The sequence below is a fragment of the Folsomia candida genome, unplaced genomic scaffold (assembly GCF_002217175.1).
Source record: "Folsomia candida strain VU population unplaced genomic scaffold, ASM221717v1 Fcan01_Sc001, whole genome shotgun sequence".
Classification (NCBI taxonomy): Eukaryota; Metazoa; Arthropoda; class Collembola; order Entomobryomorpha; family Isotomidae; genus Folsomia; species Folsomia candida.
The window spans coordinates 9,943,539-9,955,229 of record NW_019091193.1 but is presented as its reverse complement, the minus strand read 5'-3'; the positions used below and the strand labels follow the sequence as shown (position 1 = coordinate 9,955,229).

Genomic DNA, 11,691 nt, shown 5'->3' with positions numbered 1-11,691 from the left:
AATTCATTTGCATTTTCTCTTTGTACTCTCTCCTTCTTCTCTTGTCAAAGTTGAGACATTTCAATTGTGACGCGTTGACATTAAGACTTTTCATTTCGTGTCCATTTGATGAAAGCTCTCTTTGTTTCTCAATAGAAGAATGGCTTCCTGAATTCACCAACACCAATAATCTGGAGCTACACATATGCAAGTATGTATAGTGACTACTCCATTCTAATGCTGTTAGGCTGGTTAAAATTGAGGAAAAAAACTAGACAGACAGGCAAATGACTAATAAAAATCATTTCTACAGATGAATCTCATTTTCCTATTCTCGCCCTTCCTTCAGTTCGTTGGAAATGTATGCATGTACGACGACGGATAAGGTTTTAACTCGAGAATCATTGATTCTTCATCATCTAAAGGAAATTAAATAACCAAGCAAAGAAAGATGATGCACACATACGAATGTTTGATTTTCATAATAAGCTGTACATTTATTATACAGATGCACAACTATTTTATACACAATGCAAACCATACACATAGTAATAAAGGAATATTTACAGTGATAGATTACAGTTGGAACTCATCATTAATATTTTTGAGTTGCACAGTCGTTAGCGTAGTAGGATCTGTATGCAGACGAACCACCCCGAAAACCGATATGATGAGGTGCACATGGAGATCCGGTCGCCGCTTCAACAAACAGCTCAGAAGTTGCATGTCTCTCGAACGCTGCTGAGGAAACTGTCAACGAGTTAACAGGACTAATGGAGCTGCTGCCCCCACCACCACCACCGCCGCCCTCGTGATGCAACGGCGGCGGCGGGTGTTGTTGGTTGGGATCTCCACCATTGTTGTTATTATTTTGGTTGGAAGAAGTTCCATTATTATTGTTATTGTTGGCCACGTTGTACCAGGATCGAGAATACTGGTCGGATGAAGCCGCAACTGCAATAACTGGGTTTGGGGTCATGGTCATGGCGATTGCTGCCGCAGCAGCAGCCGAATTTCCAGCAGATAGACAAGAACTCATCAATTCCTCCTGTTGCAGACCGTAGTGAATTGCCCCGCTGGAACAATAGGGAGAAGTCGACCCCCCTCCACCACCACTATTTCCAGTATACATGGAGTGAGATCTGGCGAAACTCATGGGATGGTGGGAGTGGGAATGTGGGTGCGGATTGTGGTTGTGATGATGATGGTGGTGATGATGCAAAGAAGTGCCGTCAAGGGGGTGGTGTGGGTTGCTGTGATGATTAAGTGGGCTATCGCGAGAATTAGTGACCAAACTGTCCACACTGAATGGGGTGATGTGAGGCCCATGGTCCATTATGGGGCCGATGATGCAATGGGAAGAGGGGGACGTGGAGTGGGGAGAACCGCTCATCAGTGGGGATGCAATTCCCATGGACGCAGGGGACATGTTGGAGGTGGATGAGCAACCACTGCCCCCTCCGCCACCCACCCCGTGATCCGACGACTGATTCTTGTGGGACTCGAAACGGTCTATGAACACTTTGGTTGTCGAAGAAAATTTTCCAGATGGGCCAGTATGCTGCTGGTGACAGTCGTCTATTTTCATGTCTATCGGCTCTGATTTTATTGAAGGTTGACCTTTTATGATGATTCCATTATTAGTCGAGTTTCCGCCGCTTCCAACCGTCCTGCTGTTTAACCTTCCTTGTTGGTGATCTGGGAAGAAAATCAAGTAATAATGTTGTAAAATCGTGCTGGTTAGTTGCGTCGGTTGGCTCTTTGTGTCATATTTATTTTGCAGTTTATGACCCTAATCATTGATATGCATCAGTGCCAATGATGCGCAAAAATGTAGAAATGATCAGAAACCTCACAAAAATAAATGGAATTAAACTTTTAGTTTGTGTGACAAGTATAATTTTGCTTATCTATTTTCAGCAACACATAACTGTAACCTGAGATGACACAAATCTTTCCCACTAATGACCAAGTTTTTAGCAGTTGCATTAAATCAATCTTTCCTTTCAACATGAGTCTTGTTAAGTCATGTCATGAGCCTGGAGGGAGAAAAGTGCATTGAAGCACAAAGATTTACATGCTTGGATACATATTGGAAGAAGGGATGAGTCTCAACCATTGCTAATTGAACCATCAGCAAAGTGAAACAAAATGTGTGCTTGTATGTAAGAAGAACTAATTACAATATAATTAGGGGTACCGTACCAGCACTCGCATTTTTCGGGGTCATCGACGTCTGTCTATTATCGTTGCTGCTAATCGACTGTGACGAAGAATGGGTCAACTGTTGTTGAGGACACATTCTGTCCGAAGACGATGATGATCCCACCACCACGCCAACCATTCTCTTCATCGTCTCCTCCTTGTCCCTCAATGCGTCCTTCTTTTTAAATCGTCTCCGTCTCCTCAAGTAGGACCCATTGTCAAACATGTTGTAGGAATCGGGGTCCTGTTTTAATTGGGTATAAAACTGTTACTTATGCAATGATGTCTTATAAAACGATTCGGTTTTACTACAAGTCTCACTACAATTCTTTGAGAGTTACTTACAAGTGACCAGTAGGACCCTTTTCCAGGCTTCTTATCATCACGAGGAACTTTAAGAAACAAAAAATAAAGATTGAACGCATAAGAATTAGGCATTTGTTACACCTGATATCCAAGTGGAATTTGGATTTAAGTATATTTAAGTCAATCTTTAGGTACATCCATCCTTTATGTGTATGCTCAAATTTATTAGTAGCGGTAAAGAAATGCGTATAATATACAATTGGACCATGATTCCGATGAAGAAATTGATGAACAAGAGGAAATAGGGAGGAGTGGAAGTTCCATTTTTTTTAAATTACTAGAATTATGATCATCAAATAATTATACTCGATGCGATTTAAAGATTGAATTTGCTCTGATGAATCCGATGCATTGATCCAATTCCAAAAAACATGCTGCCAACATTAAAACCTATCTCTGGTTAATTTAAAAACTAATAGGAAATGAATTATTGCGAGTGGCTAACATACGTTTACACACACACGAAAGAGAAAGTTGTGATACATATTACACTTTTAATATTTATCTGGGGGTAGCTGTTCACGGGGCAGGGAGATATGTGCGTGGGAGAGGTGGCTGCTACCTCCATTCACCCAATCGGTCTGCTTGGCTGGGTGAAAGCAAGTTGCAAATAAAAGAAAGCTGTAAGTGAAAGTTGTGATATGCTGACCAATCTAGCCATATGCGAGATGACACTGAAAATTTGTTGGCAGAAAGGGCAGAAAAGTCCATGTTAGCTGAGCAACGCTCCCACAATTTTTTGGGTGTGGCTGACGTCTCCTCAACACACATGCACATTTGCTAAAATTACGCTATTTCCCCCCAGATATGAGCCTCCTATCTATTTCCGAACGCATTCTAAAACTATATTCGAAATAGTCCCAGGGTGCCCCATCTTATTTTGCCGAAGTAGTCTCAATCTCGAGGGTTAAATGTGAACAGGGGTTACAAAAGGATGCCCCCGATATTGCCCACATGCGCCAGGAATATGCCAGCCCCAGAGGCTGCAGGGAAGTGGGGAAAGTGTCCAAAGAAACATGTTTATGGTTTATAATAATGGAAAATACTTACGTTTTGTAAAACACTCGTTTAAACTAAGGTTGTGGCGAATGCTGTTCAAAATGAAAGAGAATAATTAATTATGGTCCAACAAATTAAAAAAAGCGATTTACCTGTTTTGCCAGCCCTGCAAAGTAGAAAAACAATATGAAATTTATTATTACTCTGGAACACGGAGGAAATCTCAGAAAACTTAAACTCAGAAGTTAGGGACCTTCTTGTGCGACTCTTGCGTAGTCAGCTTTTTTCGATACTTTTTGTGATTTTTTTCGTACAAACTCTGCGAACACAGCTTATATTCTGATCAATAATAAATAAATAGAAAACTTAATGGTTTTATAATATAGTTAATTGGTCGAATTCTTGTGTACTTGACAATGAGCGTCTGTTCGGCTTCATTTCTCATTGAAAATTAAACTGATGAAAGAGTGAAATTCTACGATAACAACTAGAATTTCTCAGAAATTAGGATAAGAAAAATATTACCCCGGTCAGAACAAGAAATAAAAATTATTTAACAGAAGAGTTATGAATTTATGAGAGCTATGAATTTACTTGATCGAATAAAAATATATTAGAGAAAGCGATTGCAAATTTTACAATTTTGAATCTAAAAAATTCCGAAATGCATACCTGTTTATTCTCTCGATAAAACGGGAATCGTTCCATGATAAATTGATAAATGCCATTAAGCGTTATTTTCTTGTCGGGTGCATTTTGAATTGACATTGCAATGAGAGCTGTAATTTACAATATTTTTAGAAATTGGCATATTTTCAGAAATATTGAACATTGCATATCTCAATATCCCTTCTAATACTCCAATATTAAAGATATAGGATTTAATGTAATTCTGCCTTTGCTGACAATATTTAACACTTGCCAATATATGAATACGGGGGCTTCACCAAGTCTTTAGACGCTCCAGATTGTTGGCTAGGATAATGAGCTGCAGCATATGGACTATATCTCGACATTGCGGAATACTGTTCATAAGGATAAGCCGTAGGTCCCATTGTTGGCATGGGTTGAAGTGATGCTGGGGAGTAGGAACTGGGGTGTCGGTAATAAGCATTTTGATCACCAAATATTGTGTGCATTTTAATGGCTATGTTCGTTGTTGGTGTTTTTTATGACGTCTTCTTGTTTTCGGTTGTTGACTCTTTTTTTGAAAATTATCCAAAAACCACACAACAATCTCTGAATGGGACTCCAAATTGAGACAGCAGCAGGAGGACGCGACTCACTTGCTTGTAAAAGCAAAGAGGGCTCCAAGAGAAACACAGTTTGTCATCATAATCAAAGTTTATTTTTTCACTGCACTCCGTCGTCTTGTTAACTCTTGTTGTGTTTTTGTTTCCTTTGCGAAAGGGTCAATCCCAGGTTTGGCGGATTACATAATCTTCCGTATGCATGGCTATGGGTGCGCGACCTTGCACTTGATACCAAAGGATACAACTTTTAGCACTCAAAGGGGCGTGATGATGACGGTATGATGACGATGAATATTATTATTATGATAAGTTGCATTACAAATACAAACAATCAGACGAAAGTGTTGTTTTTGGAGAAAGTGTTAAGTTTTCAGAGAAAACATTCCTTGTGGATGAAATGGGAATAAACAAACATCATATTACACACACATAGACACACAGTTCCATTCACAAGTGACCATGATTATATGTTCTGTTTATTGAGATTTGCGAAAGTAAACTTTGCTGGATCAGTTCAAAGAGTTCAGTTGTCTCAACACGTACTCAGTCAGTTTGCACTTTTGACTCTTACAAAACAACACTTAATAAGGTTGAATTGACAATGTTTCCTTAATCGATTTATTTTTGAGGGAACGGCACACCAACCAACGAACGGGGGCTTTTGTTTTTTAAAAAAAGAAAGATTGTCTTTATCCTCTTAGTTGAGAAAACCTGAGCTATTACCACAATGTTGTAACTTATCCGTCTCGTCCAGTCAATTGTGATGAGTTTTCTTTAGTTTTTAGAGCGAGTGGATAAAGTATAGAAAAACAACGACTTGTTTCTTTTCACCACACGATTTACAATATAGAAGAAAACAGTTTCTCACTGAGAAAACACCGGGTCCGAATTACAAGTTAACGTAAGATCAACAATCAACAATGTGGGATGGATGGGGTCGTTTTGTTGGGTATACGAAGAAGGATGATCTCCGTCCAGTGTCGATATAGAAAAGGGAATGAATGGATGAGGCTCGTTGTGGGTGTATGTATGTGTATATGTTATGTTATCGGTCGGATGCTCCTCCGGTCGTCTCACACACAACTCTTTCCTTCCTTTTCCTTCTGAATTTGATCTTCGGTGTGGCGTTGAGATTTCAGTGAGCGTATTCGAAACGGAGCGTCTCTGCTGCGTACTGCTCCGTGCTCTCCGTCGTCTTTCTCAAGTCATCACAGCACAAGCACTGCTTTGCGACAGGTTTTCGGTACGGAGACATTCCTCTTCTGTTATGTGTTCACACCTATCTGTGATGACTTACTGCTACATATCAACCAACCAACAAAGTCGCAGTCGGGCAGACTTCTTAACCTTTCTCTCTTCATATATCCATGTATGTGAAAGAGTTGTGCTCTGGTTTATTTTGCACGTACGTACCAGACGTTGGGTTCTAATATCTTGGACGGAGAGAGTTGATGGTGTTGAAGCTTTTAACTCTTGTTGGAGTTGGTTGGAATGGGAGTTTATTTATGCTGGGCATTGAATGGAAGTGTTCAATAGACGAGAAGATGCGATGATGACGAAGAAAGAGAGATGAAGCCAACCCATGAACCTTAAATAAACGGTTTGGTTGGTGGGGATAGGCCGGCCGTCAAGCGGAAACTCCCTCCTTTGAAAACCTCCCCCGGCCAATCCGTTCACACCATCATCCTCATCGCTCGCATCGATTTCCTCTCTTTCCCGTGCCATCCGAAAAACCAATTTTTGTTGTTCAGAAGAGAGATAGAAGATATTCCGCCCTGAAGCTCCACCACCACGACGACTGATACGAATTTCGATGATGATGTTGACTGCGGATGGCTTGTCATCCTTCCCAATATCGGGCTTTATTTGCTTTCTTTTATCCACTTTCCCCCCGGTGCACAATATTCTATTCCGCTGATCCTATTCAACCTCCATAATTTATTCTATTATGATTGCGATTGCTCTCATTCCCATTCAACCCATTCTCACTTTTCGGGCTTGCTCTTACACACCAAAGTCCCATCCCATTTCAAGTGTACACACTTTACTCATTCCTTCTTAGCCCCGTCAAAATTCAGTCGGGGTGGATATCTCTCTCCATAAAATCTCCCTTTTCTGTTGTCATTGTCACCTTGTCAAGCTGTCAGTGAATATGCATATTGCGTCCACTATGATAACATTCAATTTATCTTTACATGCTTAGTGGTAATCACTTATTTGTAATGTTATTCTCCTCGCCTGCCGACACGCCAACCCCCAGACAATCAATAATCCATACGTGGAAGGTACAATTTGTGTACATGCACACCCAGTAAGCATGTCGGTGGACAAAAATATAATAGTTGATTTTTTATTTCAAAGCGAAATCGGAAAATTTTAAAATTTGTACAATTACCTATTTCACTTTGGATTAATTCAAACTGCTAGTTGATAAAATCAAGAAAGGAATCGGGAACCACAACAATTCGCTTCGAAAAGTACAACTGAAACTGAACTAGAAATGAATGAACTCGGAATATGCCATTTGTCATGTGCTACATATGGGCCACTTTGAGACGACCAATTGAGTAGTAAAGCTACTTAAAATTGAGACAACAAATTCAAGTATTCTTTCGGCTTTTGTTCTATTCAGTGCTCAATGAACGGTGTGATATCTGCACACAAAAAGGGAGCCCATGCCAAAACCTCACCCCAAAAAATAACAAACGTGTAGTGCCCGATAGCTTTCCCGAAACCTTTTCAAAGTTTTCACTTTCACAAATCCCTTTGCTTTCAATCTTGCATTGGGGTCGCCGTTGCCTCTCCTCTCGTGGACCCACTTGAACATAAGTTCGAATGATGCGTATCCCCGCATGTGCTGCACTTTTGGATATTACACTGTCCACTCTTGGCTTCAATTGAAATGTTTATTAACCAAGAATGACTGAATGAGGCAATGTGAAACCAAAAGGTTTTAAAACTTCATAAAGTAATTTTGTGTGAATTATGCATGATAGTGTAATTATCTGACTATTTTATAAATTTATGATTATGTCAGATATACGAAACCATTTAATCTGCTTAAAAACAGAAATTTATTTTCTTGAAATTCAAAAAATGAGACTAAAAATAATTTAAGAGGAACTGGTCTTTGGGTAATTGGGATTTGGTAAAAAGTGCCTGAAATAGCACTTAATTTTTAACGTTATGTCCAGACTGAAAATTAAATGTTGGATAAATATGTGGGTGGAATTATACCCAGTTTTTGCTCCACAACTAATAATAAGTTGAAATCTGACCACATTGACCTTGATTCCTGTGATTCCGGACTCAATTTTTATGCACATCCTTATAAAACTTTGTTTAAGCTTTATGTGACTAGTCTAAAATTATGAAAAACTTCATACAAAATATTAAACTAAACCTAATTATTGAAAAATTAAGCTCACACAATCTGCAGTAACCACCTTTAATCCCCAAAGGACAAGAACCTTGGCCACAGCGAGGATTGCATAGTTGGAGAATTTGGGAATTGAGGTTGAGAGTTCCCAACCCAATCAATATCCGATGTTTTAAAAATTTGAGAATAACGCGAGCAGATTCAGAAAAATTATCTTTACAAGATTATAGCTGGATTAATCCCAAATTCGCACTCTGCCTCCACAGCTATGAGAGGTAGTTTATAGATAGGCGGATACAATATCATATTTATAGCAACTGTGAAATGCAATAGCAGGAAGATCCTGGAACCCCATTCTCCTCGATGGGTTCAATCCATCCTTAAATACATTAGCACCAACGACAATTTGTTGGAGACCTTTTACCCTTTGACATGCGGCGTATTATGAAAGCATACGTATGTAAAAGTGCAATGAAATCCTCGGTTGTTTGGTTGTGATGAAAAAACGGTCGACTTGAGTAAGAGGTTATTATACCCGTGTGGCTCTTAAATATTTCATTCATGATGTGCTATATGTACAAATCCATTTAAGAAAGAATATGCAACTAGATATCTGTGTAGCTAGCTCGTGGGTGAGCAAATACATTTGTATTTCTGCATCAAGTCGAAGAGTTTTCATTTATTGCACCTCTTTGTTTGTTGTGTTTCTCAATATTGGGAATTAGATTAGAGGAGTAAGTCGGATAAGCCCTGAAAGCCATGGTGCACGCTCAGAGTTAATTCCTTCGTCTCACAATAAGCAAACAAAGTGGAATTTGAAAGGTTTCCCTTGATGATAGTCATAATTCTTGTATCAATATTTGATATTTTTACGATGAGAGTAAAAGTGAATAATTATGTTTTCTTTTGCGCTCTATGTTAACTATTTATTAGCTCTGCCGCTGCTACACATCCCACAATCATACCACACCACCATTGCATTTTGACGTTTTGTATTTAGTCCTATATCCATCGACATAGCATTATTATGCCATTTTCTTTACGGCCCACTTTCAACTATGGCAGAAAACAATGATTTGATTTGATATACATAACAAATCATCAAGGTTTATATTTTAAAATAATCATTCCTTGAAATTTATACTATGTAGACATTAAATTGTTATTACTATTTTTTAAGCATAAGAAAAACTACGTATGTATGTATATATGCATTTTCTGCTTGTTTAACTAATTTTCTACAGCTAAGCCAATGCCGCTGGCTTGTCCCTGTCATTAATTCAGACATTCACAGCGATATAATATTTCCAGAGTGAAGTTCTTAAAAATGATCCGGAAATCGGTTGTCAAATGGTTCACAACGGGTGCCACCAAATCAAGTAAAGTGGTCTACAAGAGTGTCAACAAGCAACCAACCAACTCGAGAGACAGCAGATGACAAAATTATGTTTATATTTATTCCAAAGAAGTATATAGAAATTCACAAGTACCCACCAACCCTGGCAATAAGCTACTTAAGTATTAAATGTTATGAGGAAACATATTAAGTTGCTAATGCCTTCCTTACTTCCTTCTTTTAAGGTTGGAACACTTGACGACGACGACGATATTTGTGGGCCTCCTACGGACTCGAGATCCTTCATTCTTCTTCCCGTTCAGCAACGAAAATCTTGTGGCATTGAGTCTGTCTGGGAAAGTGAACATAACATCAATGTCACGATGACATTTTGGTGGTGCTCGGTTTTATGACAGCCAAAATGACTCGTGTACAAAATTAAGTTTACTGTTACATACCAAAAATGAGATTCTTATACATAAGCACATATGACCAAAATGTATGTACAACCAACCAACGTCTCATTTTCTTTGCGACTAAAAATTTAATGCCACATTAGAAGAGTTTTGTACGAGTGTCACCCAACTGTCATTTAAGACGAAATGACGTCATCCATACTCGTGTGTTTTTCGTCACGAAAACTGTCAATCTATTAATCTTAAAATAATTTTCACCTGGCATAGTTCTGCTTTTTTTCAAGCCATCGTCTCAATGTTTTTTTTGCATATGGTTTTCAGAAATTTTAAGAACGAGAAGATATATCTGTGTACCTACATACCACGCCATCCAAGAGAGAATGGAAAACGTTAAATATCACCCCCCCCCACTTAATAATCTCTTACACCAACTTCAATATGCATGCATTTGCGCGTATGTATATTCGGGAAAGGGATTTATCATCACATTGACGACAACGATGACGACGACTCAAAAGTAATTTTCATGCAAATTCTCGAAAGCATTAATATTCATGCAATGCTAATGAAACTCAACTTGTGTCAAGGAACAATTACTTTGCAATATCTCGGAAAACCACACACGAGTGTATCAACACATTGTAACCAGCCTACTCCTGACTCTGTAACTCTCAACGTAGACGTAGACGGACAGGACAAAGATGAGTTTAATCCTTTCACGGATAATCTCCCCATTGTTGTCTCTTCAACAAAAGACTGTTGTGTCATGGAGTTCAAAACCTCGCCACACCACAACTCACCACATCAACAACGTGGTACAAAATAAATGCTACCACACTTTATTCGTTTCAACAATGAATTAACATCCCAATCACGCTATTTGTTTCCTCGGGCATTTCAACTCTCACTCAACTCGGTTGGAAATGATAAAGTTGAAAAGAGATCTACAAAACAAAGTTGTAGTATTTCAACTTTTGCAGAAACTCGGCAGTTGAAGAACTTCTTCTTCTTCTCAATCTCTCTGTTCTTGTAATCCTCATCTGTTTCTCTCATCATCAGGCAATTTCTTGTTGAATCCTATCTTCTTAAATTATATACTTTGTCTTATACGCCTTTCTCTTCTCTCTTCCAACGAGAGTTAAGAGCTTCTTAATTGACCCGGAGCCTCTGAGCTATTGTTTTAAGTTTTAGATTTTCCATCTTGTTTTTCTTTCAGCTGGTCTTTAAGAAAGAATACAACTTAAAACTCTGAGGAAGGTTGGATAAAAAATCTCCACCCATTTGTAGGGATATTGAGTTGGGATAAGTTGAATTAAAATGTCACATTGGAGTAAAATAACAAACAGACACTTTATCGCATCGCTTTGCATGAGATGCCAATAACTGTAGTTTTCATCAAGAAGTAGAAAAAATGAGAATATACGGTTGGATATGTCAATAATAAGTATATGCAGAAGTAGTAGATTTTAATAGCAAAGTGCATGTGTGGTAGACCCAACTGTTAAGATTGTCTAATTCTCCTCATCTTATTCTATAGGCTTCAACTACTTCACAATACGACGACACCGACACGACCGCTTTATCTTTTCCTCCATTCCACTTTGAGAGAGAGAGAAATGAAGGGCGATGAAGAAGACGTCAAGGGAAAGGGGAACGATGGTGGTGGAATGGAATCATATTTTATTGTAGGAAGTCCGACCAAATTTCGCCATGTGGGGGTTGTTTATTTTAGACACTATCTTTATTTTATGAAAAGCC

At 38.7% G+C, this 11,691-nt stretch overlaps 1 protein-coding gene across 1 annotated transcript; it reads right to left on the bottom strand.

The window, feature by feature from the left end:
• Nucleotides 1–450: 450 nt before the first annotated feature.
• LOC110863229 (forkhead box protein C1-A) lies at nt 451–6,288 on the bottom strand. The gene is made up of 7 exons (XM_022112483.2): nt 4,472–6,288; nt 4,222–4,328; nt 3,702–3,715; nt 3,601–3,641; nt 2,530–2,576; nt 2,185–2,428; nt 451–1,677 (listed from the first exon to the last, which is right to left on the bottom strand). The coding sequence occupies exons 1-7, from the start codon at nt 4,686–4,688 to the stop codon at nt 575–577; spliced, it is 1,773 nt and encodes a 590-aa protein (XP_021968175.1). The 5' UTR covers nt 4,689–6,288; the 3' UTR covers nt 451–574.
• Between the last annotated feature and the right edge of the window lie 5,403 nt (nt 6,289–11,691).

Excerpts from the sequence above, each read along its gene's own strand:
- LOC110863229 (XM_022112483.2), bottom strand. The coding sequence starts at position 4,688 with ATGCACACAATATTTGGTGATCAAAATGCTTATTACCGACACCCCAGT. Across the intron at positions 2,577-3,600 it reads AAACGAGTGTTTTACAAAAC|TTCCTCGTGATGATAAGAAG; the intron begins GTAAGTATTTTC and ends TGTTTCTTAAAG. Across the intron at positions 2,429-2,529 it reads AAGGGTCCTACTGGTCACTT|GACCCCGATTCCTACAACAT; the intron begins GTAAGTAACTCT and ends CAATTAAAACAG.